The 22418-nt window shown below is 42.6% G+C and overlaps 1 protein-coding gene across 1 annotated transcript in view; it reads right to left on the bottom strand.

Moving 5' to 3' along the window:
• The window catches only part of LOC104073444 (unconventional myosin-X-like), a gene marked incomplete at its 5' end in the record, with an annotated part of 33472 nt that extends 11174 nt beyond the window's left edge, over positions 1–22298 (bottom strand). Inside the window, 12 exons of the mRNA XM_009573214.1 lie at positions 1089–1283; positions 3023–3165; positions 4857–4912; positions 5539–5632; positions 7265–7360; positions 8195–8438; positions 8931–9054; positions 11136–11917; positions 12852–12887; positions 14954–14981; positions 17617–17911; positions 22192–22298. Of these exons, the coding sequence (XP_009571509.1) occupies positions 1089–1283; positions 3023–3165; positions 4857–4912; positions 5539–5632; positions 7265–7360; positions 8195–8438; positions 8931–9054; positions 11136–11917; positions 12852–12887; positions 14954–14981; positions 17617–17911; positions 22192–22298 (2200 nt within the window). The remainder of the gene's footprint in view (positions 1–1088; positions 1284–3022; positions 3166–4856; positions 4913–5538; positions 5633–7264; positions 7361–8194; positions 8439–8930; positions 9055–11135; positions 11918–12851; positions 12888–14953; positions 14982–17616; positions 17912–22191) is intronic.
• Between the last annotated feature and the right edge of the window lie 120 nt (positions 22299–22418).

Here is a 22418-nt window from a genome sequence, read left to right as displayed (position 1 = left end):
GGAAGGTCCCAATCCAGGTTTTAGCACAAAGACAGCTTTCCAAGGTACAAGTATCTCACAGTGTAACACGAATACTTCCCGGCCAACCAGGCAGATCACTTTCACAGACAGGGTTTGGGCTACACTGTGCTATTAATCACTCAGAAAATGACCGCTCTAAACACAGCACCCAGTCAGCTTGCCAAATCAATTCTCATAACTTTTAAAAATAATATGTTTGACATAAACTGAGAGAACAGGTCTGGGTGATGACAATTCACTCTGCTAAAGGCAGCCCTAGACATCTGTTGAGATCAAAAACATGGACGATTTCTTGCAAGTGAGCAGAATAAATTCCTCTCATCTCACTTTATTACATGTTTCCAGCTTCCAGTTTGCTTTCAGCCCTTTTTAAAAATATCCCACATGACTCCAGTATTCAAATGTCCAGTATTTCAAATCTTGTTCTAAGCTTCATCATCTTTATCAATGGGATTCACCCCTCGCCTCATAATCCCAGTTCCATCCCAAACTCATTAGGCAAGCAATGGAGGATCATGCCAGATCCTGCCTTCCCAGAACTGTCACGCTGCACAGAAAGCAAACATAGGCCTTTGTCATCTTTTGGTTCTAACAAGTTGAGTGATACTACAAAAAAGACTTACAGTGTACACCATTGTTGTTATTTAAGAGAATAACATTGACCCCAGAGACAAATGTAGGTCATGCTACGAAGTGACAGTTATTTATGGAGATGTACTGATAATTACAGTGTTAATTGGTATTTACATTTCAACTTTAAGAACTCATACCCCCTTCCCAAATTTGGGAAACACTTAGATAAATAGTGACACTACTCAGTGCAAAAACATGAGCACTGTGTATCTCTGTCAGGTTTGAGGGAATTAGCCTCACTTACACACGATTCTCTGGCCCTTTGCAAGTCTCTTATGGTTTCTGTGGGGAAAGATGTTTGCAGCCAGACACAGAGCCTCAGATAACATCAAGACTACCCCTCAGCATGACACATCATTACATTCCTGCACTGTACCCTCTTCAGGCAACTCCACACATGGGAAGTCTGCTCATTACTGCTTTCTTCCTCTTACCTGTGTCTTTGAAGACCCTCTCATCGGGCTGCACTACGGAGCAGAGGCTATTGAGCACAAGCGTGCCAAGCTTGGCAGCTGTGCGCTCAGATGACTTGTAGTAATCGAGGGCAGTGTTTGTCAGAACAAACCAGCGTTTCTTCATCTTCAGAGAGGACATCTTGTTGCTGCTCTGAACCTCTTTATGAAGCCAGCCTAGCACAGGAACACAAACACATCAATGGTTTCACCACCACAGCAATCCCGTCTCTTGCCTGGTGGCTCTCTAACTCTGGGACCAGAACTCCATCTCTCTGCAAAAGGCTCATGCTGGGACCTACCAGCTCTGCTTTACTGGCTATAGCAGTATCCTGCACAGTCACTGTAAGAAACTAGCCCAAAATTTTCCACAGAGCTGTTCTATCCTTCAGCCCTATGTATTTTTTATCAATGATCTGTGGTTTAGTTTCCCATCGCCATGAGGGCATCCCTCTATTCAGGATGCTTCCCTCACAAGTCACAAACATCTGAATAAATAATTTACAATTCACTCTTCCAAAGAGGTGCCAAATGCCTATCCAAACCTCGATGGAAGAGGTTTGGTGATACATGTCTTCTAGTAAAAAGATCTTCAAGCATTACATGCATCTCTTCCTCCCACGGTTAGGAAAAATAATTTCTCTCTCATTTTAGATTCCCCACAAAATTAAAAAAAGAAAAAGAAAAGAAAATTCTTTTACTTACTATAAAAGAAAAAATGTCAGTCTGTATTGCTAAAGCTGTCAAAAAGACATTTTTCTATTCAGAGCTGTAAAAAGCAATGTCCACCCACAAGGCAAAAAGTTCAAAGAACGTGGGACTGAGCCCAGAGGTTCTGTATAAAGAAAAGATAAAGAGACAGACCTTCCCAAATATATGCCTTCATGGCTACACCACTGTCACACAGATATCTTACTGTGAAATGCAGAGCATAAATTGACTTTGCAAAGGAACATTCCTTTTTTTCTTTAACTTATGAACAATATGAGATAAAAAGAACTGTTGCCTTACAAGTATTTTGAATTTAAGGTACTCAAACTGTTGTCTGATAATCTGCTTTGTATCATTCAATCTCCTTGAAATGTTTAAAACTAGGATGGAAGGCTTATGCCACTTTTTGGTCACCCTTCCTTGCCATGACCACTCCCAGACCTTTATTCCCTCATAGATACTTTCAGGAAGACATAAGGAATTTGCTCATGCACTTGCTTTCCCCAGATTGGATCAGGAGTGTCTTCATACATTTAAGACCATGTGATGAGCTGAAAGTACTAAGGAAATTTAAAAACATTTGAGACAAATGGGGGAATATTTTGTAGTATGTGTGTGATCACGACTCATACATCAGCTCCTCCATCTCCAACTAAGCTCTAACTAGAGACGTAATTTAAATCTTTTGCTCAGCCTCAGAGAATTATTCTCACCTCACTATGTGTACCATAATCAGGTTAGTTTCTTTAGCTGAGGACAGCAGCAATCCCACAAAGATCTCTCTCCCTCCCTCTCTACATGACAGGTGTCAGAAGGAACAGAGCTTTCTGAAAACAAAAGCTGCAGTGTCATGTTATAGTCAGTCTAAGCCAGCTGCTCCTAAACAGCAGCCATGCTCCCTCCTATTCCCTGACGGCATTTGCTGGACATGCTGAAATAGGCTATGGAACTAACACCAGAAAACTAAACGTATAAAGTAGTACTTATTTTTTTCCAGCTTTAGCTTTCTGAATCCACCTGACAGGGAATCAGATAAAACCCAGTGCCAGCACAACACAGGATGCGGCAAGCAGTGGGCAGGAAGGTGGAGAGGGACAGAGAATAGCAGCTAAACCCAGATTGGATTAGCCACAATCAAACCTCCCCCTTAGATTATAAATGGAAGATGAGTTTCACATGTTGTAATTGCATGCATTTCCTTTTACCTCTCACAAGGAATTCCTGGCCATCAACCTTAGATTCGCCTTTTGGTTTCTGCAGCAGGGAGATCCAGTGATGCATCTCCTCAGGGGTGTCGCTGTTGCAGTGAATCACTCGATTTGCTGTGATGATCACAAAAGAATTTGGTCTGCCAGAAAATAAAAGCATTAAAATTGGTCGTAACCACACAAATATCTCAACTCACAGCACACCCAAAGCCGTGTCCTCTACCTACCCATAAACAATGCAGAAAGATTTTCTGAATACAAACTACAGAGAAGCGTAGAAACACTTAAGAGCATCTCCTGTGCAGTTGGTCTGCAAACTGATGAATGCAGAGACCAGATAAATGGGATGAAACATCTTCCAAAAGCTATTTCCAAAGGCTAGAAAACATTAATTAACTAATGACCAGATGTAAAATGTCCTGGGTTCATAAGCAAAGGACTTTGTTCTACCTTCTGATTGGACTGAGCTAGTCCTAGTATCACTGGGCTGAGCTAGTATAGCCATTCTCCTTGTACTTATTAAAACCAGTGATGCAGTAGCAAACGTAGGTCCCAGCAGGGTCAGCTAAAATGGGTTTGAGATTGGTTTTAAAAAGGATGAGCTGATCCTGACAAAACAGAGGAAAAACTGTTATGTTGCTCCTAAATGACTTTGTCCTTCTCTTGCAACAGACAAATGTGTCCTACCAAAAGAATATTCACAATTCTGCACAGAATTGATGCTTTATAGGAAAATGGAAAAATAAAAATATGGCCAGTTCCAAGAGGATAGACTCAGAAAGCTTTGAAAGCAAACACTGATTTCTATGAGAAAACGGAGAAATTGAAAAGTAGATTGCAAGTATGAAGCAAAAGGTAAAAGGCACAAATCAAGCAACTGTCTGGACATTGCATAAACCTGTGGAAGATAAAAATAAGCTGCATAAAAACCTTGGTTGAAAAACAAGCATTCACCTCAGAATTTGTTTAACGTTGATTCAAACATTGATACTCCAGAAAAGCGTACCTCGGCAGATGCATGAACAAATTTTGACTGTTCAGCTTACTATTTGTGCCTAGTTTTTTACTGGTACTACACAGATTAACTATGAGGAGCCTAGTCTGAGAACCGGCTAAAACATTTTGATCAACAAAATCTTCGTTCACTACAGAGATACGCATTTTCTAATCTAGTAACCCCAAAGTCCTGGCAACCTGTATGAAAAAAAAAACAGACCACAGAGGTAAATAACTTAATAGCTAACATTTTACTTCAGCAATGTAGTAAGAATCTTTGCCCTGGCTGAACCTGTTAACATTGTAGGAAATAATTAAATGTTAACGTAAAGTGATATGAAATGTCCCATAATCTCTTCTCTGAAACTAACCAATCCGTGAACTAAAGGTCTGTGCTCTGTTGCATTGCAAAGATTTCAAGAAGAATACAGATTTCTAAATTTATCCATTATTCTTTCACAATGCTGTTTTTTTCCCCTAAATTTACAAGATTAACTCAAAATTACTGCGTTGAAAAACTGGGAGTGCTGCTTTTGCTGGACATTTTTGTTCAGTGATAATAATAGGTAAGACTATAATTTCTTGACATTGAGATATGCTGTTTCCACTTTTAAGAGGGAAAGGAGAAACTTTCACTAAAAGAAAATATATGTGTGAACTTCATGCCTGTGAAGCGACATAGCTTGAAACAAGCTAAAAACTTTTATGTTTATTTGTTTGGAGGTAAATTCTTATGAGTTTAAACAAATGCAAACCCCAAAGAAAACCTGGACATACCCACAAAAATATGTTAGAGAGTTTCTGATCTAAGAGATGGTCAGGTTGCTGTACCTACCTGTCAGGATTGTCTGAGGCACAGACAGAGTCAATAAGCCCAACATCCAGGGTTCCCTGTACGGTGAGAAAGACACAGATAACAGGAATTGCTTGCATCTTAAATTACAGACATTCTCCTTCGTGGATAGGATTGGAACTGAAAACATTCTTCTGAATTCCAATAGCTTGAGTAGAAATGAACATATGAGAAAGGCACGAGTGAGTCATCTTTGCTCGCTAAACAGCATGAGAAGATGTGTAAGGGCTCCACAGGACTGGAGGAAAAAGAGCTACAAATTTCCACAGAGCATTATGAAGGTCTGAAATAACCTTTGCTAGTATCTCAATACTAGCAAAGTACATAAATACATTGTTTTTCCCAACTGCATATCTTCTGTCTGGAATAACCCAGGTTAGTCCCATAATCCCATCCAAAGACATTTTATCTGCATGAGGCAGCCCCCCTCTTCCCCTCAAACCGAAGAGAGCTATTGGCGATCAAGCTAAACCACCCACCACAACCACCATGTTCCCCTGCTTAGCCTCTTTTCTATCAGCTTTGCTGTTTCTTTATAATAATTGTCCAGCTTTCTTATACTGGTCACAAACTACAGCACTGCAAGTGCTGGAAAAACATGCACAAAATAGTTAAACACAGAGAGCTCTAAGCATGCCCACAGACTGGTTGCACAGTAACTCACCACAGCATTCTTTGGATTGGCCTGTTCATCTTGCATTTCCCTCAGCTGCTGCACTGTAGCGCTGTGTACTCGGCTCAGAACATTAAACCAACCGCTGGCAATCGAAACAGACTCAAAGTTAAGATTTGGGTAGCGAAGCTAGCTCTACAATATGATCAAAGAACCTGGAAAGCTGCCTGTGGGAAAATTTCTTCATTCACAATTTCCTGAGGACTATGCTACAAAATATCTCTTCGGCTGATCATACCAGACTCTAATGTCTTCCTTCCTCTTTATTTATCCATGAAAATTCTGTGCACGTTCTCCAACCCACTGACAGCTGCTCCCACAAAATCCAGTTTTCTACTTGCTATTCAAGCAGGCCCTACCAGGGAGCACGTCAGCAGACTGAGAAGAGCCTACAGCAGTTATAAAGACAGGGTCAGTTGGGAATCTTCTTGGACTAGAGTCCTATAGACGCCTGGGAGCCTTCTTAACTAGTCTCTCTCTGATCTGCTCATAAACTTGAAAGTCATATGGCTGTCAAATAATCATGGGGTTTTTTATAAGTTAATTTGGAGTTAAATTATTTGTCTGTGAAAGGGCTTCTCGTTACAGACATATCTGGAGGCTAATCTCTATTGCAGAACAAGCAGATTCTTATCTGCAGCTTCCAGTGAGATCAGCAAATATCTAGACTTCATGGAGGATTCTCAAACTGGATACTCTACGACATCTGCTAATCTCCCCTTTGCTAGTGCAAGTGTTGGTGCTTTCTTCTCCCTCAGAACAGAGACTGATATGGCATTGACAGAGGCCACATTTGGTTTACATTTGCCCTAGCAATTCTGCAATGTTATCTTGGGGCATGCCTATTCCAGTTGTGGAAGTTCTGGGTTAAGGAGTTACTGTTTCTTCAGCTACTGCCCCTTGAATTTGCCTGTTTCTTGTTCATGTGGCCGTTCTTTAGTTTATTCCTATTAATTTATTTGTGTCCAAACACTTTCCCCCTCCCTCTCTCTACACCCAAATGAAATAACAACAGACCCTAAATAACTTCACAGAATCAGATTAAAGTAGATGAGAGAAATAGTTACACTGGCTGGGCTGAGAGAGCAGAAGCCTTGGTAAGAGTGGGAAAAGTGGAAAGACATGAGCAGCTACAGACAGTAACCTCTTAACTTGGCTTTGCATAGCCAGAACAGGTTGTCCAACCTGCCCTTAAACAACTGATTCCCACTGCCTGGCCAGGACGCCAAGAAGGAAGGACATGAGTCATTTATTTGCTTTGCACTGGGAAGATTTTATCAGATGACACTACAGACTGATAAGCTGCAGCCTTTTCTCTGTCTCCTGGATAAAACCCAGCTGCTCTCGCAATCATTTACAGACAACATGAATAGACTTTTTGTTTGATTCAAGATTCCATTTAATAAATAAATCAGCTATTAGATGTTCCAGTTTATATTAAGGTTTTGTGTGTCTCCTGAAGTAACCCTTGAATTCAGCATGCTCACAGACACATAAGAAGGTGGCAGTCCTGTGACTGACTGATAGGCTGAATCACCATTGCAACGAGTCCCCGAAGTAGGTGTGGTACCTCCCAGTAAGCACAAAATGACACTCTGGAACGAATCCCCTCTTTTCTCCAGCAAAAGGGAAGCGTTTACGTTTCCCAGGCTCTCCCATGAGTAGCTGGGTCAGACCTGCACTGAATGAACAAACCTAACAAAACTCCCTCTTATACCTGGCATCTTCTGGTGACTCTGCAACAATGTGATAAACTCTATCTTCTGTCACAATGTCCAAGGCATTCTCCTTTTCATGAATGTCCACAATCTCCCTGGAACACAGCAAATCAGAGCCAAAACTGAAAACCTTTAACAGGCATAAATTCCATCTGGCCAATTTTCTTTCACGTTGTACCATTCACCATACAGAAGGGAAATCACTCGTTCAGATGGATTATAACTCTGACAGAGAAATACAAAATTCTTCTAATACTCATTAAGACTTTTAGGGTCCCCTTAAAAAGATTTGTACAGTTAATCTACTACAAAAGCAAAGCTTAAGGCGTTAAATGCATCTTCTTCAAGACATGCAGACTAGATGGAAGATGAGATAACAGGGAGGTTGATATAGAGGGCTGTTTACAAAGTTGTGTGTGCCACTCTTTTTGGCACTTTACAGGCCCACATAATGCTAATAGGTGACTAGTCTCTCTTTCTTACAGCAGGAGCTGTGGAATTGGCCATGGCAGCAAAAAGAGCATTCAGGGCTCAGGAAAAGGCATAGTACGTGCTGCCAAATCCAAATCCCGCTGTGAGCTTCACACCACCTCTTTGAAATGCCTGGAGAAGCCAGGAAACAGATGGAGTCAGGGAAGGGGAGAATGCATGGGGTATGTACTTAATTAGCCCCTCCTGGTCTGGCTCCATCCATGGCTTGGAAAGAGCTTCTGCCAGATTACGAAATGCAAGACTGGAAAAAGAACTATCAAGTATTTACTCCCTCCAGAGTAAAACTAGAAGCTCTAATTGTCTTTTCCTTCCCTTACGTTTCTGATTCTCCTAGCCTACGGGAGATACATAGGCCGATGAACTGGCAGCACTGGACACTTCATTATTGATTCAGAGAGCGAATACTAGGGATCAAAAGGACTTATTTCTTCACTCACTTTGCTCTTCTGATATCAATTGTCCCCTTCAGCTTTTCCTCACTATCATTCTCAAAGTACATCAGCTTGGATTCTCGAAGCACAAACCAACGGCGTTTCCAGTTGCGGCGTGAAAGTGTTGACATGCCTCCACCTTTTTTATAGAGCCAGCCTGACTTCAGTGCCTCTTGCTTGGTGCGGAACCACATGAAGGCCTCGTTCTTCAGAACGCACCAGCGCCGCCTCCACGGGTTCATGAGACCTCCTGCAAAGTGAGGGAGCAAGATTTCATCAGACATGCCACAAGGGCCATGCTTCCATTCTGATCCTGCTTCATGGACGCTTAGCTGCCACTTCAGTTCCTACATGAAACAAAGGAGCTAATGGAGAGAAACAAGGTTATGCTGAAGTTTGGACAGAGAAAAAACAGAACAAACTAGTGAAACAAACACAAAATATAGAAATATATGCACTACTCAAATATTTTTGTATTGTATTAAGTTTTGTAGCTCAGAATGAGTCATTTAAGCCCATACCAAGTGGGCACAATTAGGTCTCAGTAGCAAAGACATCCAGTCTAATTCCCTGGCATCCACCTCCTAGCTCTTTGTTTTAAATAAAAGATGGGGGCGGGGGCACGGGGGAAGAGAGAGTAAACAGAGAACTAAGAGCGGATGAAGATGATTCTGGAGAAACAGAAGAGGAAAGCAGGTTTCCGGGATTCCATCCTTCCATGGTTTTGGCTAAAGCCGCTTACCCTTCATGTAGAGATAGCTGTGAAAATAGGGTGGTCCTGAGCCATTGAAGATGGTGACTCGTCCATTACAAAACTCTTCATCTGTATCAATGTAAACATCCACTTCTTCTTCACTGTCCAGAAACTAAAAGGAAAAGAAGAAATACAGGCTACTTGGGTTCTCCTGGCCGCAGGAGGACTAGAGCAAAGTAACAAGGCTAGAGAAGTCACATGATCAGAAGGTGCAAAACTACACATACTCCCCTTACAAAAAAAGCAATACAATAAAACTAGAGGCTTGACAGCTTACCCATTAACGCCTAAAGCAAGAGTCTCCAGAGCATGGAATTTTCATACCAGAAAGGAGAGTGACATTCAGCAGTGGATGTGGCTAGAAAACTCCAGTTACCTGCAGTAACAAACCTTCAAGTTTCAAGGCAGGGGCCAAAGTCCAAAATCTGATTTAATGGGATTAAGAGAGAATTTTTCATTTTGGAGGATTTTTCTGATTTTTTTGGCAGAGCTGTCAAGATGCTGGACAAGATGGAGCACTAATCTAACCCCAGCAAGGAAATGCCTTGCTCTGTGTTCATTAGGGAAAAAAGCACATTCCAGGATAACTGAACCCTGAAAACAAAGATCTAAATTACTGAAATAATAGTACAGTATTTACTCATCCCTGTTCTCCAACTAGATAATCGCCCTCAGTCATAAGAAAGTACTTCACACATGAAATCCCATATTACCCTATCATCTCCTTTACCTTAAATACAACTTCCTTTGATCGGCTTCATTAATTAATATTAATGAAGGCAGCTCCTTTTCCTTCCTGAGATGCATATTGCTTCTTTTCATTTTTCCCTTCTGTCCTCTCTCTGTGACCCCTTTACGCTCCTCTTTTGTCTCATTCCTGTTCCACTCATTCATTCTCCCTCTCCTGCCATTAAGTTTCAAAAAGCAGGTACGCTTGGATCAGCAGATACTGATGGGATCTTGACCCATATGCAGTTATCTCTTCCTATGGCTCATGCCATAACATAGTATCAACCGGACTTTTCATGAGGAGCCCAAAAAAATCCTCCACTTCTATTTACATTGTAAGAAGAATGGTAGAAACTGGCCGAGGCTGTGACAGAATGACTCATGACTTGAAGATTAGCTGACAGTGATCTGTGACTACCTGCCCACAGAGAAGGTACCTTTATTCAAGCAGATCAGATCATAAAAAATTCTGATGGCTGGCAGCTGACATTAGAGAAATGCAAACAGGAAAAATCATGCAACTTTTTAAGATGGGTCACAATCTGCCATTGGAAAAGAATAGCAAAGGAATTAAATTTAATTCCATTAAAAAACAAACAAACAAACAATCATTTTCTAAAAGATATTTCGTAGTTCAAGTCTCTCTTCTCAGGGACATCATTTATCTGAAGTATTTTTATGGCTGTCCTTGGCTTCACACCTAAACTACTCACAATTTTATGTGGGCTTATCTGACATCCTGTTCTGTAAGGGGATTTATCGTTGCATTATTAAGCAACTAGCCTGAGGGCACTCAGGAAGTCCAGAGCCTAGTGTGGGATCTAAGCTGAGATGCTTCAAGCGCGAGGCTAATATCCCAGCTTTACTACCCTGTCCCTGCAGTAGGAACGAAAAGGTTCAGTGGTCTTGGTTGTGTGCACCGGGTCCCAGCCTGGATCAGCACAGAAATTTCTTCAAGCCTTAGAATAGCTTAACTTGTACACAGCAGCTGAAAATAAACCCTTGAGTCTGAACAGTAACAGGACTAGAACAAGAGGAGTTTTAGTGATGGAAACAAATAAAATCCCAGCTTTTCCCATTTCCTCTTGTGATTGTCCACTAGGAGCTCAGGCTACTTCTGTGAAATCTCTCTAAGGTAGGACATATACCTACAAGATACTAGTTGCCTGCTTTCAGTCTTCCTAAAGGGTGTTACGTTAATATATGGTGATGGAAACAATATAAAATAGCCTAGGTACATATGTGCTAGCTTGTGTACCAGTAATACTGGACAGTCACAAGCCCTCTGGCCTTCAGCCTATCTGTTTCTCTTCCCTTTTTTTCAAGCTGATTATTGATGTAAGAGAGTGTTACATGTTAGTAACAATACCCAGAGCAAGCAGGCGTACAGTAAGAAGGCAAGGATGTTACAAATAGCAACAAAGACACACTAATGTCCAGAAAGGTGAAGGGAGGGATTCTTACCGAGTCCAGGCTGCCACGGTTGGAGTCCAGGCTGGTGCCATGGGAGTGTCTCAGACCTTCCTCACCGTTCAGGGGCTCAGCGGAGGCACTACCTGCATCTCCACAGCCATCAAACTCCTCATGGTCATAGTCAGACTCCACATCCGGGGGGGAAGTGTAAATCGGCTCTCCCACCTCTCCACTGTTACTCCTCTGTGTATCTGAGACAGTGCTGTAAATGCTTTCTGCTGGGTCAGATAGGGCTCTCTGCTCCTTGGGGCTAGCGGTTCTTTCCACAGGTTGTCCTGGAGCTGGGACAGCCTCTCCCACTTCCCTTTGGAGAAGTGAAAGGCTTGTGTCCACACCTTCCTCTGAGTAGTTATCACTGTTTCTTGTGCCGTGCTGATTCAAGAACACCAAACTGGAAATTGGCCGTCCTTCATCATCAGCATGAAAACCCTCATCCACTTCTTCTTCAGCTAGTGGTGCCACCAGGCTGCAGTCAATGTTGAGTGTCCCCTCACTAGAAAGTGAGCGCTCTAAGTTCTGCACACTTTCATCCAGATTGCCAAAATCCAGCAGCTCCAAGAACTCCTGGGCAACCCTAGATGCCTCCTTTTCCAGCCTCTGGATCTCTTCTTCTCGCTGCCGATTGATTTCATTCCTGGTGTTTTCACAGATGATAGACATGTGATCCTCCTTCTGTTGCTGCAACTTCTCAATCTCCTTCTCCAGTCTTAAGATCTCCTCCATCTGACGTCTCTCTTCTTCTTGCAGGGGAATATCTACCTCCTCAGTCTTTACTGCTTCCACCTTAAAGAATTTATAATAGTGTTAAAGCAGTTTCTTCAACCTACATGTTTTCCTTGCTCAGACCTTTCATTCTTCCTACCTCCTGTGCTTTGCCTTGTACTTCCCACCTGCAAAAAGATGACTCTAAGCACCCTCTCCTTTTCTGATCGGCATCTGCAATCATGCATGTTGTAAAAGCTAAAGGTAGAACTACGGGATCTTCAGGTACCTCCTTTTTTCCAGCAGCCTACCTCCTTTCTGAATCGTACAAAGTAGCTCACTGGGATCAGTGAATTTTTAGAACAGCCCGTCTGTCTGCTGCTTATGTTACAGCCCTTTGTACACTACAATTTGGATAAAAGCATTCTGAAAGTCCGTCATCTCTTTTTGAACTATCTCACACACATACACGCATATAGAAGAAAGCAACTATATACGAACACATATATGCATAGCTTGCTTAAGAGCTGAAGATTTCCCAGAAATTCATTAAAACATTTGGGGATTTTGTCACTTCCTGAGTTGGGGGTCTGACCATCAGAATCTAGGTCTGGAAGGGATATTTGCAATGAAGCAGGACTGTATCCACTCCAACCCCACCCCACCCAAGCTCCACCCAGAATTTCTTGGCATTCTTTAGCATCACTGGATGGATGATGGCTGGCTGGCTGCTGAAGACTCTGTCTTCCTCTATTCTCCACACTGAAGTAACAGGACATTTCTAGCAAGTACACAATAATTAGAAGATGGAAGATACTGGTAACTTTCACTGATGTTTAGCTATAAGATAAAGCCACCCTCCCCTCCATGGAGGACGTCGAAAACATACACATACAAGAAAAAGCAAAAATAAATTCCAAACGGATTTAATGTACTTCCTGATAGGAGTATGACAATGCCGCCAATGAAGTGGCGCATTTAAGCCACAATCTCTGTTTTCTTTACAGTTACCCTGTTGCTCTTGTTGCTCTCTACTTGACTCTTACTTGTAGACAAATGCATTTTTATACTCTAATCTGTCACCTCTCCTGAACAGAGCTGGCCTGAAACTGGGGAACAAGTGGTTTGGGAAAAGAAATAAGAAGATACACAGCTGTTTTCACACACCTCAGGGTAGGTGGTCTGCTCTTTGATATGTCAAGTACCAACAAACAATTAGATCAGTTACAAGGGGTTTATTTTAGCCATGGTAACAGCCATCTGCACTCTTATTTCTGCTGTTACAGGCAACAATCCAGCAAAACAGACCGTGTCACAGAGTAGCACATCACAAGGTCATGTAATAAGGTCAAGCAGTAGAGATAAAAAAGGATGCTGTATGTTCAATACAGAAATTTTCAAATAGGAACTATGCAAGCTGGTACATGAGCCTTGAAAAAACCCCCACCTTATTAACTCTATGCAACTCTGCCAAAGCCAAACACCTGCAGGTTTTGAGTGCACAAAGCCCATTTTTTAAATAGTGTTGCCACAATAACAATATTAGCTCCAGGCAAAGCGTAGGCAATGAAGGACCCTTCACAGATAGAAGGCATATGAAAAGAATAACTGTTAAACTTACCTGAGCCACCTGGAGCAGCGCATTCAGTTGCTCCTTTTCTCTGTTAAAAAACAAGACATGATGGTCAGAGACAGACCCAGTTCTCCTACATGAGGCTTTTAGAATTACGTGGACACATCATCCCTCCATGGATAAGGTTAAAATAAGGTACCTATTGTAAGACTGATTTAAAAGCTTTTGTAATTTAGTAAAAATCCAGTCCTCTGTGGTTGGCATGACCCTTGTGGATACAACAGATTTTCCCCATGCACTTAACTTTCAGATCAATCAGGAAATTGGATCAGTTGGAACACACTAGGAAGGACATTGGAAACTGACGGAAAGGCAGATGAGTTAGACTCATGATAAATGTAAACAGAATCTTCTGAAGTACTTTACATCCATGGATATTAAATGAGGTTGTACATGCATAATTGACAGATATCGGGAACCTGTGGGTTTTTTTAAAAAACAGAACAGAATTATTGCATTGAATTTGTGTTTTGTTTTGCTTTTACTATATTAAAGCCCCCCCCAAGTTATCAAATTTTTATACTTCGTTAAAAGACTAAGCCGAGGACTTTCTATTCTGAAGACCTGGGTACTCCAGCTTGCATAACTTCTCAGTGGCATGCAAAACCTAGTTTACTAGTAAAGACTGTAAGAGTCAGAGTTTGTTAGTAAACATGAGTAGAGGAAAAAAAAACCTATCCCACGGTGCTGCATCTCCACTCAGATCAACAAGGTTGTACTCCAAGGGAAAGCTCTCACTATGGCCAGTTTCTCCATAGCGAGCACGCTACAAGCAACTGAACTAGGAGACAGACAAACGCCAGGGTCATGCACAGGGAGAAGGGGTAGGATGTGGCTGGATGGAAAAGTCTGCCTGTAGCAACCACTATGCAGCTAAATTCAGACTGGCAATGGTAACTTTCACATCTACAATTCAACCTCAAGCAGAACAGGAGGGCAACAATATTTATTTCCCAGGCTCTGCAGCTTTTCCCAGCCAAATTCTAAATTGCAGTTGCAAGTCACAAAGTCCTTAAAGCTCTCATTCTTGTGCTCCCTCTCTCCCAAAAAAAAAATCCAGGAAATGTTTATAAATGAAAGCTGACATAAGTGAGATCCAGATGGTTCCAACTCTACTGAAAGATCTCTAACAGTAGTCATGAGTTAAACAACTGCCTTAAATGATATGAGGGTTCAAGAAGCAGAGCCATTTTAAAACAAATCAGGAATACCACCTACAACCTACACACTAATTCCTGCAACAGTTCCTCACATTTTTTTAGACCTCTGATATTTCTTGCTGCTTTCTATCCATCTCCAACTGATCCACACTCTTCCTGGAATGTGATACCCAAAACGAGGGACAGTACTCCAACTGAAGCCTTACCAGTGCCAAGTGGAACAGAATAATCACCCCACATCTTACAGAAACAATCTTGTTTATAGATGGCATTTGCTTTCTCCTCTCACACAGCATGACACTGGTGACTAATACTCAACTTAGCCTCCAGACCTTCTTCCTGCTGTTAAAGTAGGCATTCTTCCTTCACTCTCTGTGCATTTGATTATTCCTAACTGTAGATCTGCATATGTCTCTATTGAATGTTACTGTATGTTTTTCAGACCATTTCTTTAATTTGCCAAAATTATTTGAATTTAATCCTGTCTACCTACATACTTACAGCCCCTCACCAGATAGTTTTATCTGCAAATTTAATAAGGATACTCATATTTCCTCATCCAGCTTATTATGAAAACATTGCACCATATCCGCCACAGACCATGGAAGAATCCCATTCAAGGGTTCTCTCCTATTTAACAAAAAACTGCTACTGTTTATTAATTAAAATGCAATAATACAATGCTGTAAAACCGTATTTGTTTTTTCCAAAACCACATTCCTTATAGTGTCTTACAGTATTGTCATAACATGTCAAAGCCCTTACCTACCCTCTACCTACCCAAAGTCAAGTTAGCTACCCTCTATGGATTCTCCCTATCCACAAGAATGTCATAAACTATCACAGAAGGAAACAGATAACTTTAATGCTGTTTGTTCATCAGAAGTCCATGTTGGCTCTTAACTCCTTTATCAAGCATTTACAATTGATTATTTGTTTCAGTATCTTTCTGAAACTGAGGTTAGGCTGACTGGTCCACAATTCCCTCATTCTTCCTTTTCCCATTTTTAAAAGGAGGTCATTATGTTCGGAATTTTCCAGTTTTATGGAAACTCCATTGCTGTCCACAAAGGAGGAGAAAGACAATAGCTACGGATTCAAACTGCTTCAGCAAGTTCTCAAAGTACCCAAACATTAATTTCACCAAGTCCAGATGACTTCTTTGTAATCTGATTTACCTGAGCATTCTCTAACCCTTTATTTCCCTGCTAGGTTCGAATTCTTGCACATCTGTGCCAATTGTATTTAGTGTCCAACAGCTAAGCCTTTTGGGAAAGACAAATAAAACCAGCACCAAATACCTCAGCTTTCTCAACATTATAATTTTTTTTTCCTGTTGAACAGTAGACCAAATTGCTCCATGCCTCCCTTTTACTAACAGTGTATGCACAATAACTGCATGCCAACTTTTAGTTCCTTATAGCTCAATTTGCATCTTGGTCCTAATTTTGTCTCTGCATGTGTGGGGGGTTTTTTGCTTGTTCTCAGTAGATTAACCAATTTGCAATTTTTGTGGACTTCCCCTCATTTTTGAGGTCAAATGGAAGTTCAAGATTTAGCCAAGTTGGTCTACTAGTACCTTTTTGTCTACTCACTCTGAATGAAGCCATTTGACATCAAGTAGAAAATGAAAGCAAAAGTTCACTTGATTCCTAGAAACACTGACACTTCTTTACAATGATGCTGGGTTCAACACATCTTTCATGGGCTGGGAACTAGAGGGCAGGGGCAGAAACACACTGGAACAAATAAGTTAAATTGCTCCTTTTATCTAAACCTAGGTAGGTACAAGCTTTACTTAGTACAATAAGGACTTTAGACCTGAGAGAGCGTCTGTAGCATTTGATATCTGCAAACTAGTTACTGACATTCTGAACTTGCACAGCTTCATGTTGCTGATGAGGCTGTTGTTGAAAATTGACATGTTAATAAAACGGAGCCTTCAGTGTTGTTCAACAAATTCCTTGACCAAACTGTTCATCATTGGTGTCACTCACTCCATGTCTTGTCCCAGCAGATACATCACCCTACTGTCTCCAGTGAAACCGCAGGCAATATCTTTTTCTTGTGACATGCTTCTAACCTTAGAATTTTCTGATGCTTGTCACACATCTTAAGTCTGCCAAGATCCAACTTCGGGACAAGTATGTAACAAAAGCCTATAAGAAACGTAACCAACTATTTATGAAAAACGTAAAATGTCACAGGATTATTTGTTCAAACTTACACAATAATCTTGTAGTTGAAGTTTTATGCTTCTTAAAACAAAAGATTATCAAGAGAGACACCCAGTTTGGATAGGATGTAGGTAACCCTGGAGTGAACGGTAAATGATGCATGAGGTGCAGGATTCTCAACAGGTGCACTATCACTGCTCACAGATTGACTCTTTTTGCCAATTAGCTTTTCCTTTCCTCTCCTGATCTCCTGACATATCCGTACCCCTGATGAGAGATACACAGCAGCAGGAACAGGGAGAGGACGTGTATTCTCACAAGTGTAAGAACTGCAGTAGCAGCACAGGTGCGCTGCCCATCTTGCTCTCTGATCCAGTTTACTGGACACACCAAGACTCATAAACTCTGGTACCTTCTCACACTGCTAATCGCTCCAGATTTTGGAAGACTGCATAAAACTTCCTTTACCACTGCAAAGGCAATGAGAAAATTATGCATCTCTGCCCTATCAGTGAAACTGTCTCCTTTCACGTACATTCCAAAGCAGAAAAACACTAAACAGAGGTAAAAATGCACCAGAATTTGCTAAAGGAAGCAGGACACTCCTTTTCCACTCTGCTTTTCTATTCTGAGCTGCCCATAGTCCACCCCAACTTTGCCATGGCACTGGGACACTGTCTCATGCAATTGCTCTTCCAGTGTCACCACCACGCCAGTGCCCCAGACCCGCTTCTACACCTCAGCAGCTTTAATGCTAGGGAACCATGAGTGCAAGATACCATCTTGTACCTTTCCTTCACCTCTTCCTCTTCCCGTTTCCTCCTACGCTCCTCCTCTTCTTGCCATTGTCTTTCCTCTTCCTCTCTTCTGATCTGTTCTTCCTCTTCTTGCCTCCTTCTCTCCTCCACTTCCTGCTTCCGCCTGAGTTCCTGCTGCAGCAGGTGCTGGTAGAGGCTGCGAGCCAGGCGGCCACGCCAGTGCTTCTGCAGGATGACTGCAGAGGCCTTCAGTCGCAGCAGACTCTTCTTCCAGAAGTATGCTCGGTAGTTCTTTTGGATTATAACAACACTGGCTAGCACCTTTTGATACTTCTTCCTAAAAACAGAATCAGACACTTAATGCGCCATGAAGCTATACATGCTTTGCATTTCCCATGCCCTGGTATATTGACCAATCTTACCACATCCACAGAAAAATGAATTTGGAAAAATATTGCTCAGAAATTACACAATTTCTGTTCCTCTACTGACACTACCTGTAAATCATATTCTCCTCACTGTTCTCACTCCTATATCTACCACTGGTTTGTTTCTGTGGGCACCTGCTTTTGTGAAGACCCTCAAAGGATGAAGGACAGATATTTGGCACATGGAAAGAGAAGGTCCACTGGCCCAGAGTTTCCTTGCATTGCACATCACACACATTCACTGTGCAATTAGCATTATCACTCAGTGTGGATTTATTATAATAAAAACATACAAATGGCCTTACTATATGAGAACAAAGTCCCATATTGCTCCATCTTTTAAGTGGCCAAAATCAAATTACTGCAGGAAAAGCAAAAATGGGGCAAAAATAGATCTGGTCACATTAATCTCATATTGTTTGGGGGAAAACACAGCGATACTACAATATTGATTGCTGAATGTAACATTGTAACGGGCTCCCATAAATATATACTTATATTGCACAACATTTTGCTTAAACAATAGTGATATCAAAATCAACTTTGCTGTACTTTAAAACCAAAAAACATGGTAGGGCCCCAAAAGAAAAGAATCATCATTCAGTATTTCTGTAGTCTAGTGAAGTTCTAGAAAAGTCAGTCCCTGCCTCTACATTACAGAATGTTTTTATCAAGGACCTGAAAAAAAAGTCACTGGTAGAAGTTTGTACATGATACACAAACTGGGCAAATAACAAAAGGGTTACTATTACACAGTAATCTGGATCAATTTGTAAGCTAGAACCAAGCAAACATTAAACAATTCAAAAGAGCCAAACATAAGGTCTTCTACTGAAGAACCAAAGGCAAAACACATCTGATGTGGGACTATGTTAGGAAGCAGTGAGTCAAAAAAGGATTTAGGGGCCACAGGGATCATCAGGTGAAGGCAAACTCCCAACACAATGCTATAGAAAAAAATACTACTGGGATTGTTATACTTGCAAGCAGAAATATTGTGTAGAAGGGGACTGCACTGCTACTTTTATCCTGTGTTCAGTGTTAGCACCTCCATTTCAAGAACAACGTTAGACCCTCAAGTGATTTCTGAGGAAGGAAGATTGGAACCAGAAATTCTGGCTTATAGAAAGAGAGCACTTGTTCCATGACTTTAAGAAAGAGAAGGCTAAGGAAAGGCTTGATCCCAGTCAAAGTACACACATTTTTGAGTGGCATTTCTATTTATCCAACAGGGGACATAAGATTTAATTGACCTGAAGCTGAAGTCTATTCAGGCTGGAAATAAGCAGACATTTTTTAAAGTAATTGAATATATTTAGACACCTTAATGAAATGATCATTGGTACTATTCAAACCAAAACCTTCCTTTACTCCAAACCAGAATTTGCAGAGGGAAATTCTATGGGGCTGTTACACAGGATCTTGGGCTAGCAGGCTACAGTAATCCTGTGAGGTCTTACAGTCCTAGGAAGCATGCTGGAAATAGCACAGTATTCTCACATATCCTTCCCACAGACCTTCTGCAACCCCCTGAGGAAAAGACACACCTCAAAATCTGCTTCCTGGCAATCAAACCCCCTTCAAGTGGCAACAGGGACACATGCTGACAGCTTGCCACCTCCCTGCACATCAGATATGTCAGCCTAGTCAAGAAAATCAGGAGAGGGATGCTAATAGCAGTTGTGTGCAGAGGTCATGCTCTTTTCCATAAGTATTAAGTCAAAGGGAGGAAGCACAGAGAAAAGAAGAGGAAAGGGAAGAAGTGATAAGAAGTGGGAGGTTTTAGATGAATTGCTCCTGGGCTGCAGTCCCTTCACCCCTGCTCCCTCTGTCCTCCCTGTGCCCTGCACATGGGGTGTGAACAGCTGCACACGCACCCTCTGCCAAGGCAGATATAAAAGCATCAAAAAGGGCACTCTGACTTTTACAAAATGCATCTGCCAGAAACTCCTTCAAGTGCAACATGTGCCAAACCCTGCCCAGCTACCGGCTGGCTCTGCCTGCTAATCTGCCAGGCTGAAGTGCCCCCTCATTCCTCATGACCGCAGCCAAGCTTGCAGATGCCCTTCAGCTGGAATTGCTGCACACAGGCCATGAATTTCATTCCCCTTGTTCAGCCTTCCACTCACCCTCTTGCACTGGCTAAAGAAATTCAACCTGAAGCCCATGCCAAGGAGCTGGGAGACATCCTGACTATATATCATAAGAGAACGTAGGGTGGCTGCAAGACTCCAATGCTGCATTTGGAATTTAGTTAATTATTCTGTCGATGAGGTGTAGTTAGCAGTTATGCCTCCAAGGACTAGAGAACACACGGCTATGGAGTAATTTCCTACTGTCTTTTCCCCTGAGCAATAAGGTCCTGCAGAATCCAGGGCCAGAGCCAAATTTGTATGTGGATCCTGCAAGCCTGGGAACAGTTATGCGTATTTTAGCTGTTACCTGCAGCTCAGAGTTCCACAGATTAGCTACAAAAAATGGGGTCATTTGAATGGGCTTGATTTTCTTGTCTTACATTTTAGTGATCAGTCAGAGATACTAGGCTGCAGGGAATGAGAGCAAAGAAAACGCTCTTACCCTTAGGACTGGTTCTCCAGGCTCACAGAACAAGTTCACAATTCTTCCTGTGGCATATGTACCTTCTTCGCCAACCTACTTTGCATGAGACCACTTGTCCTTGCAAAACTAACATAAATGGTATCAAGCTTAAGGCAGCGCATACTGGTACTCCTGACCTCTGCCCAACTCTGCACAGACCATTCACCACTTGCCCAGATGAACTCCCTCCTGCTGGACCCTCTCCAATACAGGTGCAGTGCAACTGGAAACTCTTCACAGGGAAGTTTTCCAGCCTCCCTCCCTAGCTCTTTCCTCACTCCCTGCTCTCCTCCCCTGCAAAGTCCAGTTACCTCCAGCTGCTTGTGAGGATTTCCACTCTGGCTGCAGCAGCACAGCTTGTTCTCAAAAATGAGACTCAGAAGAGCAACACGTGGGACGAGGAATTCAGATCTGTGGAGAACCACAAGATTTCTAGCCAAGAGGAACACTACTGCAACACTGTCTCCATCACAGCCCCGCAGGGCAGCAGCTACCTTCCCAGGAACTCAGAAAAGCAGTAATCCAGTTTGCCTGCAGTGATGTTTCCCAGAAAAATAAATTTTCCTATGCTAATCCCTACCCCTCTCCAAATGCTGGACACAAAGTAAAACAGAGCAGAGGCCCTGACACAAAGAACTTGCAATCTCATGTACAAACAATAGAGCTAGCTCATTTGTCTTCCTAAAGAGAAATAAATAAATGAATAAATGAATAAAAAACCCCAAGGCCAAATGTGTATTTTGCTGATATTCCACATTGGCAAGGCAGGGTACAACCCTTGCACGCATTTCCCAATGCAAAATGAGCTACCTGGTGTAACTGGAGCTCTAAGAAGAGTGCCTGCTGGAACAGCTCTGCCGGCCAGGGATTTCACCTCCTCACACCCCTGACTGACAGGTGTCTGGAGCAGAGACCAGCCAGGAAAGAGCATCTTACTGGGATTAAGCGTGCATGCCACAGCCATTAAGGAGTCAGCTGTTACACTGACTGCGAGGGGCAGAGGAGGGGCGGTTTGTCTGCAGTTGGTTCTCCCAACCCTCCCCTGGTCAGGTGCAAAAGGGAGCGGCAAGAGGAGATTACTGGTGCAAAGCTGGCCAAAAACCAATTCTGAAGAGTTAATTAAAAGGAGAGGGAGATCACGAGGCAAACAGGCAGGGCGAGGAAAGAGGGTGAGCAAAGGCAGAGCTGCAAGTGAGGAAGAAGCTCTTTGCAGGGGGAGCAGAAAACAGAGTTGACAGGCATAAAGAAAAGAAGGGGACCCAAAGCATAGGTGGGGCCCAGCCAGGAGAGCCCTGAAGGCAAGGAAAAGGTGTCATCGGAGGCAAGCAATGGGTACAGAGGTCCCTGCAGAAGCCTGCTGAGCAGCGTTGAGGGAGGGTGCAAGCGTGCACAGAATTCAAGAATAGGTGGCAAAGGAGCGGAAAGGTTTCAGCAGAACCGATGCCGGCAGGGAGGGCAGATACTACAGCTCTCGCTTAGAATACAGGAGGGGAAGAAGGGAGGGATGCGAGGGGACTAGAGAGCAAAGCAGGGAGTCGGGGCAACCCAGGCACGCAAGCACAGGGATGGTGGGGCAGCCCCCAGCACTGACCTTGCCATGTAGCCCAAGACGTGGGCCCGGATGACTATAGCTGCTTTCCTCAACTCCTCTTCCCGATCCTTCTCCAGCTTCTGCTCAAGAGCTTCCTTCAGGAAAACCTGACGCCACGGGGAGGAGTTTCAATAAACACAAAGAGAGGAAAGAAGTCAGTCGCCGGGAGAGCCGGGAGATTTCATCCCCGGGTGACCAGCACAGAGTGCGCTCTGTGTGGGGGCGCC

This window comes from Fulmarus glacialis, unplaced genomic scaffold (assembly GCF_000690835.1).
Source record: "Fulmarus glacialis isolate BGI_N327 unplaced genomic scaffold, ASM69083v1 scaffold5430, whole genome shotgun sequence".
Lineage (NCBI taxonomy): Eukaryota > Metazoa > Chordata > Aves > Procellariiformes > Procellariidae > Fulmarus > Fulmarus glacialis.
Note: the sequence above shows the minus strand (reverse complement) of the source record. Positions and strands in the feature narration are given on the sequence as shown.